Source organism: Camelus bactrianus, chromosome 25, assembly GCF_048773025.1.
Source record: "Camelus bactrianus isolate YW-2024 breed Bactrian camel chromosome 25, ASM4877302v1, whole genome shotgun sequence".
Lineage (NCBI taxonomy): Eukaryota > Metazoa > Chordata > Mammalia > Artiodactyla > Camelidae > Camelus > Camelus bactrianus.
The window spans coordinates 31674793-31687136 of NC_133563.1; the positions used below are offsets into that span (position 1 = coordinate 31674793).

General features: G+C 34.2%; 1 protein-coding gene across 11 annotated transcripts in view; it reads left to right on the forward strand.

Annotated features, from left to right (window-relative positions):
• PHF20L1 (PHD finger protein 20 like 1) overlaps positions 1-12344 on the forward strand; it is a 76433-nt gene that overhangs the window by 9378 nt on the left and 54711 nt on the right. For 10 of the 11 annotated variants that reach the window (XM_074353109.1, XM_074353104.1, XM_074353102.1 and 7 more), the window contains exons 3-4: positions 8635-8806; positions 8951-9035. In XM_074353109.1, coding sequence (XP_074209210.1) covers positions 8635-8806; positions 8951-9035 — 257 coding nt within the window. Of the gene's footprint in view, positions 1-896; positions 949-8634; positions 8807-8950; positions 9036-12344 lie in introns of all 11 variants that reach the window. The other variant, XM_074353105.1, reaches the window with a different exon arrangement.

The following is a 12344-nucleotide window of genomic DNA, read 5'->3' on the forward strand; positions in this document are numbered from 1 at the left end:
AGATTTTACACTTGTCACATCACATTAGGTAATCCTTTATCTTGATTAAATCCACTAATTGGGAAATAAGTTATCTGTGGTGGTAGTCAGTTTGACTCAAAAGAATGTTTTACAGTTCTAGTTTTGCTGAGTAGATGGAACTGGTATCTGCAGATGCTTAAGGGTTTTTAATTTTATTTTTTAATGATTTTTTTTAACTGAGGAAGAAAATACTGGCTTTATGTTTTAAATATCAGTAGTATAATTTTTTAAAGGAAGTGTACATGATATTGAAAAGGCAGCTGAGTTTTGCTATTCTTTATAAGGGTCTCAGTTTCTTAGTATTTTTTATATGACTATATTTTGAAGAACTGTTGATCATTGCTACTACCACTTCCTACAGATCATTAGTCAGCACATAAAAATTTTGTTTTTATTAAATTAGAAATTGGTATGTAAATGTTATGTTATTTCAGTAATTACAATTAACTCAACTTGGAGAGAATTGTTGCACTAAAATTAAAGAAAGCATGTGGATATTTAATATTCATTGTGTCTTAAATGTCTGTTTTCTCATTGCCAACAAACCAACCCTCTTCAATTAAAAATGAGTATGTTCCTAGTACATCATGGTTAGGTAAGGTACTGAAGTATAAGCTACTTAAGTGAAATAAATTATATACAAGGCTTAGCTCCTTTTACTCATAAAAGGTGCCTAGGAAAGTTCATTGAATTTTGGTGAGTTTGGTAAAGAATGAACCCCAAAGTTCTGGGAATTTTCTGAAATGTGATTACCATTGCAAAACACTACCGCAAATGAACTGTGACTTACTGGTTGAAAACTAAGCATAGAATGATACTTATCAAACTAGATTAGCAAATTTAATTTCATTTTTAAATTTCGTGTTTTTTCTTAGATCTGTAACAGATCATATCCCAGCTTTCCTACATTATGACAATGTCAAACCTGTAAGTGAAGCTACTTTCTTTTCTTAGGCTCTTTCATTTTTAATGTGATGTTTCATACTTAAGTGTAGTTGAGGTACAGTGTCTTTTTTTGAGACATTTTAATAATAAAACAGAAGAGCCTTTTGCTTAGTCTTTTTATACATTGGGGAGGGTGTTTATTTTGTACAATATAATAAAACCTTTTCATACCTTCTGGGCTAACAAAAAACTTTGTATTTTGTTTGTATCAGAAGCAGAAGATTAAAATTAAATTTGCAAGAAAAAATAAACAGATAATATAACTTGATTTTATATTGTATTTATTTGTTTTTAGTACCTCTTGATAAAAGAGCCCCCTATATTTGAAACACTGCAGTTAAGTTTGACAAGAGCTAAACATGATCTGTTGTAAGATGCAGAATATATAATAATCAGAAGCACATTCTTTAGGGATAGAGAAACCTCAGTTCAGGGATCCACCACTTATTACCTGTTTTGACTTGAGCAAGTTAACTTGACTTTCAGAGCCTCTATGACCTCCCCTTAATAACTGAGAACAGTAATAATACCTAAATCGATGGGTTCTCTGAGGATTAAGCAAGAGAGCACACATTAAGAACTTATGGCGGTTTCTGCCACATGGTAGGTACTTCTAAATGTTAGCTTTAATAATAACAGCATGAACGTTAGTTATTCTTAGACAGTAGAATCTAATGAAAGGACTCAGTGTAAATTCTTTAAACTTTAATCAACAGGCATATTAGCATTTAAGACTATCTGTAGTATTGAAATAATTTTTAAGTACTAAATACTAAGAAATAGAAACTGAATAGACTGCAACCTGCTAGAGTTTGGAGTTTTGTGACAGAATTAAATAATAAAGAGTTTGGTCATCTTAGCCTGAACAAATTATATGAAATTGTAAACTTTGGGTAGAATAGTAGTGGCATTTTTAGTGCAATGGGAAAGGAATTTTTGATAGTCTAATCGATTCTTATAATGGGAGATGGTGGTGAATGTAGAGGCTGTATTGGAAGCATTTGATTTGGGTAGAACTGCTGGTATGAGTGAATGTATGAATGAATGTAAGCATGGCAAGAGATGCAGGTGCCGAGGAGATACAGGGAAACAGAGGTTTAAATCCAGTGACTGAAATGAAACCTTAATTGAAAGGTGGCTGCCCCAAGTTTCTAAAGGGAAATATGTAGCTATCGCCTATCTTACCCTTTCTTTGCTACGGAGACTGTGGACAGGTAGGAAGCAGGGTGGTCTGGCAGCATACATTCGACGTGTGTCTGGGAATGGATGGGCTGAAAAGAGGACCTGAGGGGTGATGTGGCGAGATCCTTAGACGTCAGTGTTGGAAAAGATGTGGTTTTGACGTACATAGCGATTCTCTGAATGTTCTTGAAATTCTAGATTCTTCTGTATTTATACTTCATTTGGAAATATCAGATTTGAATTAATGAAAAGGGTTTTGTTTTCACTGTGTTTTTCTTCAAGTGTGAAACAAATTAACATACAATACCTACAAGCAAGTCACCTAAAAATACTGTAATATTATTAGGTGACAGTGGTCGTAGTTATAATCAGTAATTGAATGGGTGAGAAAACACTTGAAAATTACAAAGCATAATGTAGATTTAAAATGTTTCCAGGAAGCCAGCAATTTTAAAAGGTTAGTAGATTATAAGAATATTATGTTTGCTTTGGACTCCATTCTACATTTTTATTATTTGGCAAATAATTCTAACAATTGTGTGTAAGGAAGTTCTCTATTTCTAGTTCTCCTAATATGTTTTAGTCATTTTTTACGACACCATGTTAGAGTTTCTTGCTTATGAAGTTCTTATCCATAAAGCTGTTTTGAATTATTAATTTTAACTCCTGAATATTCTGCTTACATTTAGATTATGTTAAAGTCATATTTCAAGTGTGTTTCATCCTTTAAATATTAAAGAACTACTTTATCCAAGGGAACGTCTAATTTAGGTATTCTTTCTGTGTGCTACTATAGTATATCCTTACTGGCTGTTACATTATATTGTACTTGTGTTAGCTTATGTGATTCTCTTTTTCTTTCCCCTCCCTGCTGAATTTGAGTTTGGTGATTGTTATTTCTACTTGTAGCTTTATACATACTTCAGTGTCTGGCATATAGTGAATTAGAAACTTAATGTTTTCTTAAAGGAAATGGATGAGGAATTGTCAGTTTTTAAATTTACATAAATTAGAAATTTTATTGTCTTATCAATATAAACAAGAAAAGGACTATTATTTAAAATGCATAATTTGAATAATTTATTGGGTCAGTTAAAAGTACTTTGCTTTTTTGATTAATATGGCACTTATTCAAATGATTAGTTAAATCCTGGAGTGAATTCTGATAGTCTTTAGAATGTTTTATAATGTCTGGCCTTGCTTGGTGGATTGTAACCTATGAATGAGTAGTTAACAACTGTGTCCTTTGGCTTTAAGTGCAGTAGATTGTAGTTCATCAGTGTATCAAGGAATTTCCCTTATCATTTCCTCACGGTTGATGTTCTTTATCAATACAGGTGAAAATCTGAGTGTATCAGATTTTCTATGTGATAATCTATTATCACATAGATAATCTAAACTATGTGATAAATCAGAATGAGTTCCCTAAATTCAGATCATGTTTAATTGTCTTACTGTTAATACATTGAATATAAAAGGATTTTGTTTTTAATCTATTAGATTATAGGTCTGGCATACCTGTATGCCCATCATCTTTTTTTTCCTTCCAAGGATTGTGGAGCACCTGTAGTTTTTTTTTTTGATCATGGACCCCTTTGAAATCTGATTAAAGTTGGGAAATCTTACCTACCACAAGAGAAAACCCATACATGTCTATACCAAACACAGTGTTTTTTTTCACACAGCCTCGGGGAATCCTGACCTAGCTGTCAGTCAGGACCTGCCTGCGTAAAGCAGTTGAGTGTGAGCCAGTATAGTAATTCATCTGTAATGCTAATTCCCATTTTAGATTTCTCAGTTTCTCTTTGTGTTTTGACAACATTCAAGAGTTGTTATTATAAGGAACCAACACAGTATATTCAGTGTTGGTCAGTATCTGGTTCATGCTGGATTACAGGTTTAGTTCAGAATCCATAAATCTTGCTACTCTCTGAACAGTTTTATATAGGTGGGAGGCACTAGTGGCAGTGTTAAAATGCTCGTATTATCAGATGAGGCAATAAAATGTTATAAGAGTTCAGAGAAGGTGAAAGTAATTTTTGTTTTTGGTAATGGCCTTCTTGTACTCTGTTGTTAGAGCCAAAGTTGAACTTGACCATTAGAGGATTTTGACCACACTGATTCAGAAAGAGTCCTAAGAAATCAATTGAGAGATTATAGTAGTAGAGTTAATTGCATGTATGAAAATGCTGTTAAATTCAGCAAGAACCATTGTAGAGTCTTCTCAGTATTTCTGAATGCTATTTATTTCCATTAAACCTAATACCTATTTTGCATGGATTATTTTTCTTGCTAAGTTTGCTGAGAGTAAACTGTTCTCTAAGATTCAAGTATAAAAGTATGAGGGCAAGATAGGCCCAGAGCAATGGAGGCAGTCCCTTAATTTCTACACAAGTAAATATCATTTAAATAATGCATGCAATTCAAGTGGATTTACATTAGGGAAGAGAGAGAGTGAAAATATTATGGTACTTTACAGTAGCAGATGATAAAGAGTAATACAGCTCTATGTAGAATTTTGGCATCGAGGAATCATAGTCCTAGTGAGGTTATGTTTTCTCTTTCTTTTTAACCCTGGAGAGATGCCAAATATGGTGTTTTCTTTTCTTACTATCCCTAATTGTTTCAGCTCTGAAACCCTCCTACTTTTCAAAACTTTTCCCAAATCATTTATAAATGTCTGAGATTTAGCCTAATCACTATTCTTTACTCTTAACAGCTTTCCATGATTCATCTTTTTAAAAAAAAATAACAAAAACATTATCACTACATCTTTCAAATTTGGTAAGAAAAATCTTACATTCTATTCACACAGCTATGGTAAAAAATAAATCGTGCATTAAAATCATATTGCTGTGGTTCATGATCTGGAGGCATTTGTGAATACATTTGTTCAGAAGTATTTTTTATTCACTACGTGTATTAAGGCATTATCATGGTGGGCCATCTGGAACAGAGAAATCATTTCACTGTGTAGAACTATATGTTAAATTGCCATTTTGTGCACTTTACATGTATAGCAAAGATCTTGATTTTAGGATTTTTCTTAAGGTGTAACTGATAACCAGATTAAGTACAGACTTTACAGGATTCCGTTTGAATATAATGAATGAAGGGTCATTTCATTAGTTCGCTGTTCCAAAGCCCTTTAGTTTGAACCTCGCTGACTAGTCCAGTCTGATGTCCCACATTTCTCCTTTACTTACTTTACTGTCGTCTAGCCCAAGGGAACTATTCCCTTCAGTTGTCCCTCCAATCTCTGAGGTCCTTGAGGACAAAAACCACATTCCACTTGTCTCTGAATCCTCGTAGTCCAGCTGATTGCTTAACTCTAAGTCACATGATGGTTTTAAGTAAATGAACAGTGATTGAATAAGTGAGTTATGCTCTGTGTACACACTTAACCTTTGTACCATGTTCATTAAGTCTAAATCCTTGGAGTTCCCCACCAAGACCAACATAGATAATGCCTCCTGAGAACCTTTAGTGAATGCTCCAATTTTCTCTGAGCTATTAATAATAACATCTTATGTAAAAATTTTTATAAAGTCAGCTATATTTCAATGAAAAAAAAGTATGTTCAAATTAGCAAAATAAAAGTTTAATGGCAGTGAGAAATCAAAGTCAAAATTAGCATGAAGTTAATATCCCACTGCTCACTATCTTCAGGGAGAACTAAATTTCTTAGGAAATCTGTTGATGAGCAAATCAACTCTGACAAAAGTTTGGTTTTCTTTTTAGATACTTTTAGTATAATATGTCATTAACCCCATTCTATGTCAAAGCATAATTTCGGGGCCATTACCAAAGAACTTACTGTATGATCATCTCAATATTCATAGTTTTTCAGAAATAAAAGCTGTCGACACAAAGAAGAGAAAAATAATGTCTGTATTTACCAGTTTACCGTATGTGGAATAATTTCTTTGATACAGGCCTTATCCCATTTCCCCTAAAGGCTTTTTGTGCCAGTCAGCTTTGGCTTTGAATACTCTACCATGTGTATTCTTGGATAGTCGTCATCTTTTAAATGGTGACTATGTTATCTATACCTTGGATACTTACCAGGGTCTAATGAGATAAAAGTATGTAAAAATCAGCTGACATTTGGTAAAGAAAGAACAGAGAGGCTGGCAGACATGGGACTCTCGGTCAATATTCTGCTGCTTCTGTCTCTCTAATTCTAAGCTCCTCCAAGCTAGGAGTTAATTATGTTTCTTTTTAACTTATCATTTATTTGTGTATACTTAATTGTGTATGTTTAGAATTTGAAGGAACCTATAGAATAAACCTCTGATTGTTCAAAATCAAAAAGATGTGATGATAAACACGTAAGTTAAAAATTTTATCAGTTTTTATAATTGATAGGAAATCTTTTTATAGTAGTTAAGTGGCTAATGAATGTTGAAAAATAAAGGACAACCTTATTTGTAGGCTTCCCTTAATACTATTGACATTTTTTTGTTTTAAAAACCAGAGCAGCAAAAACAAATCACAGCAACACTGCAGAAGACAAGCATCACAGCGCTGATTCTGGATGAGTGGAGTCAGCACATCCACCTCAGGGAGTAGGTTAATCCCCTAGCTTTTCATGTTTTCATGTTTTTCTTGAACGGAATGTTTCCTCACACACATCTCCTCCCTCAAAAAGACTTAAGAGGACGATCTAACTTAAGGTTATAATCGAGTTGACAGCCTTCTTAGTTCTGAAGAACTGTGCAGATTTTCTTTCTTCAGCGTCCCTTCCCATTCATGTCGAGCATTCCCTGGGTGGCCAGCATGTGTCTGTCACTGTGCTGGGTGCTAGGGGCACAGAGATGGGCATGACTCAGTTATTCCTGAAAACTCCCAGGTTGGAGTAGTTTCTAACGTCATGTTCCTTAGATCTCTGCTATCTCAGGAGATGTTAATGAATAATCTGTGATGAAAGGGTCACATAGCTTGGTAATAGTGAATAGTTGATTTCTGTTTTGTTGACAGGACCAAGAAATCTTTCAGTAAAGAAAACAGCTTAACTTTATTTAATCCAGTATTTTCGTAGCTTATTTGACCACCGGACCCTTTTTGTGTGTGTGTCACACATATTAACGTCTCAAGCCCCACAGCACAGTTCAGGAACCTGCACAGAGATGATTGCGATGACTTGGGTGTGGTGAGAGCACCAGGGGAGGGGGTCGGGAAGTCTTCACACAGGTGGTTATGTGTTAAACCAAGTCTTGTGTGATGAACATGCAAAGGAAGGAAAGGGGAACTTAGGTCTAAGCAGAAAGAACAGGATGTACAAAAGTACAGATGTTTGATAGAGCATGGTGTGTTTGCGGAAATTCCAGGTAGTTCAGTGTCATTAAACCAAAGTAAGGAAAGAAGCCATGCCAGAGGATGATTCAGGGCCCTAGAGGGTAGAAAAAGCCTTGAATACGTGAGTGATCTGTGAAGCAGGTAGCAATCAGTTCCTGAATTTCAAAGTTACATGAGCTGTGTTGTGCTTTACATTTATATGAATATTTAATATAAATATAAACTTACATTCATTCCACAGGGAAAATTAAAAATTGAGATTTATCAAGAACTAGCAAAAACATGAGATAACTTACATGGCTGAGTCATCTACCATGTGCTGCTGTTGAGCTCTTAATGTTATTTAATGTTGTTTTTAAAAAAATACCGAGTCGCTGTGAACATTTAATACAGTACATTAGGAATGATGAGGCATTTTTTTGTTGAAAGTTTCAAGTTAACTGATTTCTGTTTTGGAATTAATTGTAGGAGAATCAGCACACATGAAGACAGAACAATGTGATGTTATTTTTATGTTTTTAAATTTAAAGTTTAGCTGAGTTTACTATCATAGATGCTCACAAAATATTGGAAAGTATAGAAAAATAGAAAAGAGAAAGTACTTTTATGCCATATACAGACAAATGTACATGTTGATATTTTTTGCTAGACAAATTTATTTTATATACTTATTATTCTGCTGAACATAGTGCTATTTTTTTACATTTTCCTACATTATAAATTCTTTGTAAGTATACATTAAAAATCTATATACTATTCCATATAGTGGCTATTGTTTCTATAATTACAGTCTTCAGTTTTTCTAACCATATGGTTTCTGTTTTTTTGTTATAAATGTTTTGTATATATGGTTCCAGGATTGGAATTATTGGGTCAAAAGGTAGGAATATGTTTAAGGCTCTTGATGCATGTTATCAAATTATTTTCCAAGACAGCACAATTTATATTATAAATTATATAATTTGTGTTTCCACTGGGAGTGTATCAACTGTTTACTTCATTAGATCTTGAAAACAGTCATTGAGAAGAAAAGACAAAGAATAAAGCAAACTTTGTTGGTTGAGTAGTTTAAAAATATGGATCCGTATTTTGTTTATGGCTGTAATTGTAAGCAGTATTTCAGTTAATACTTTATGTAAACGAATGTAAGAATTTTCTCTTGATACGAAGATTCTTTTTATTTTTGAGGTATCCATCACGAATTGAAAAAATTGACTATGAGGAGGGCAAGATGTTGGTCCATTTTGAGCGCTGGAGTCATCGTTATGATGAATGGATTTACTGGGATAGCAATAGATTGCGACCCCTTGAGAGACCTGCATTAAGAAAAGAAGGGCTAAAAGATGAGGAAGATTTCTTTGTAAGTAGCAAACCGTTTCTGTTTGCCAGATTTGTAATAATATATTTTAAAAGAAATTGTATTAAATTTTACAAAGCTTATTTTTTGTTAAGGAAATGCTTGTTTATTATACATGGCATTGATCTTAAAAGTTGTTTAAAATAGGATTTTAAAGCTGGAGAAGAAGTTCTCGCTCGTTGGACAGACTGTCGCTATTACCCTGCCAAGATTGAGGCGATTAACAAAGAAGGTATGTGTTTGAAATGATCTGAGAATTAAAATGGGATTTTTAGTAAAATTTAACTATCTTTCTAATTTAAATTGATGTATGTAATTGTTACATACAGCTGTTACTTCTCTTTGTTTTATTCTTAATGAATTTTCTAATATTCTTTTTTAGGAGTACTTAATTTGCTATATATTGTAGAGAATAAGATGATACATAATACACTGCCTAAATAAACTGTAAATTAGTAGAGGTAAATGGATAAAAGTTTTCAGCTTTCAGTTCACAGGCTTATGTTATATACATTTTATTGCTACTTCTCTGTTCCCAGTTTGTTGGCTAAATTATTTTTATGAACATCTCAACCTGTATGCTAAAGATAGAGGAAGATTCAAATCAGTTCGAGTTGAAAGTGGAATATAGCACAATATTTTCTGGGGAAAGAATATGGAACTTTATCAGTTTGTGGATTTCCTTTATTGCATCTTTTCCCAGCCCCTTTTTTCTTAATTTCTGTAGATAACTGAGAGTTAGTTTTCCTAATAGCCTTTTGTGGTATCTAATATTAATATGGAGCAAAAGCTACTGAACTTACCAGAAATGTTGAAAGTAACACAGAAATCAGGTATGTTAGTGTGGCATAAAATGAGAGAATCTGTTGGACAGTTAATGAATTTTAAAAATGGTAGACTGATTAATTTGGAAAGGAATCAAGATTAATATTTAAATTAAAATTGGAAGCATGCTTAAAATATTTTTAAATTTGATATTTAAAATCTCATTTAAAACAGTTATGAAATACTTGTAGGTCAGTAATGCATTCATTTTCAGTTATAATTATTTCTTAAACTCGACCACTCATTCATTCTTTTTACTAAAGAAGCACATTGAGTGACAGCTTCTTTGCAAGAAGAGCATTTAACCTAAGTAAGGGAACACTTCCTTTAAACTGAGTCTTAAAAGACAAACAAGTTAGCTAGAAAAGGAGGGATGAAAAGGTTTTCTCTGGCAGAAGAAATGGTGTATACAGAAGAATAAAAGAGAGGCCTGCTGTTTTTTAAGGACCTGCAAGACTTTGATGTGACTGGAGGGAAGGATTCCTTTAAAGGTTGAATGGAGAAAGCAGAAGAGGAGGATGGAGGAGCAAGGGGTGGTGTATGAAGTGACTTGTAGTCTTGCTAAAGAATTTGAGTTTTATTTGGAGGTGATGGGATCCATGGAAGGGATTTAAGCTGAGAATTTAAACTAACAACAAACTTGAGAAAAATTAAGAGGTAAGAGAAGATTGAAGAGGAAAACATTTAAAAAGGCATATATTAAAGAATGTTAGGTGTAAAAAAAGTAAATCAGAGTTGTCTGTTTACAAAACAAAAACTTAGTCCAATGTATTGTTTTATTAATTGAAATAACAAATAAGGCTGTGATTTTATTACTAGTCACCCAAGGGACGTCTCTCGGTTGTTAAGTTTGTAGGTTACTTCTCTTTTTCTAGTGGGGCCTTTAAATTACTGTGCGCTTGAACTTCTGGAGAACCATGTTATGGAGGTCTTATTCTCATGTCTTACTCACACTGGCTTCCCAGGTGTCGAGTCCAGAGCCTCGAACAGAGTAGGCAATTAGTAAATTTTTGAAAGGAAAAGAAGTAGTGAATCAGTTTCGTTGGGTAATGGGATCCACCCAAAACAAAACAAAGCAAAATTAAACAACGCTCTCTGTTTTAATTAAGAGAGATTTCGCTAAATGTGTGGAGCTTTGAGACCTTTCTTCCACCATTAAAGCTTCTTAGGAGTCTGTATATATGAGTACATGCGTACACACCCATGCAACGTACTCAGAAACAACCCATCCTTGTTTTTTATACTATCTGTCCCATTTGTTCATGGGCAGGTAATATGGAAATTGAAGCTTACGTCAGTGGGAGAGTGATGTTACTGATTGAAATCTCTGCCATTTCAGGAGTAGTTTGAGTAAGCCCTTAGTGAAGTATTGGCAGATATAACTTGTTTTTTAAAAATCGCCATGGGAGGTATTAGTTTGGTGATTTTTCTGTATGTCCCATGTGATGGATGAGCCTGCCCCTGCCTGCCTGCCACCATCCTCCCAAAAAGAAATAAAAAAAAAACCCCCAAAATCAGAAGCCCTCAAAGAGCTTTCCATTCACTGCAAAAGCTAAACAAAATTCACAAGTGTGAATGTTTAGCTGTAGTATAATGGAATGTATAAGGCATATGTAATATGTCTTAGAGAAGGGGCAAATCAGTGTAGACAGGAGCGCTCAGGGAAGTTTTCATGTTATAGGTGGGGTTTGAAGAGCTGATCCTTGAGGAATGGGTTGGAGTTAGTACAGGAGGAAGGCATCACAACAGAGGAAGCAGAGTGAGCAGCGGCAGGGAGGGATGAATGCGCAGTCGGCTTAGCAAGGAGCCTGCTCTCCCTCCAGCGCTACGTTGAAGAAGGAAGAGGACAGTGGCGGGAATGGTAGTCCTGTAGGGTCCATGTGGTTGGTCATCCTCACAGCCTTCCCAGTGTCTTCACATTCTTGCTCTTCAGTGTTTTTTGTAACTTGGGCTTAGATCTTTATATCTGTGATGTTGTAATCATACTGATTATAAAAAGATATGAAATCAATGGTGTTATTCAAATTACAAAAAAAAAGAAAAATCTTCGTACAAAGATTCATTGGCTTTGGTGCCAGCTTCAAAGCCAGTAATGCCAATTAACACATTTATTGTTTCTACTTCTTTTGTAAAGGTCAGGTATCTGTTTATTTAAAATGGCACTCTGCTCTCATTTGTACAGGAAATGATAGAAAAACATTGGAATTTCCATAAGTATAGAATCTACATAGTTTATATGTTTTCTGATAGTACAGTAAAAAGAAAAACTTGAAAGCATGAAATCTGTGACAAAGTAAATACATGAACAGAATGTTGAGTCCTAAAAGCAGGGTGGCGTAGTGGGAAGGGCGCGGGAAGTGCGCAGGAAGCGGGGGTGCTGGTTAATGGCTGTGCTGCCGCTTAGCTGCCGTTGAACACAGCATTTAGCCTCCCTGGAGGTCAGTGTTCTTACTGAACAGGAAGATTTTTATGCAGATGATATATGAAAGTATTTTCTAGCTTAAAAGCCTGTGAATCTAATTCTTTTTTGCCAGTTAATTAATATTGCAAAGGAATAATCCTTTGCTGAGAAAATGATTTTTGTGTAAATCAGATCTTTCTCTCTGTTATTTGGAAAGAAACTTTCAAAGAGAGTAAATGATAATTCTTAGAAATAGCATACATTTTTGTAAATAATAATTTTATTTTTTCAGGTGTATTATAGCATACCTGATGT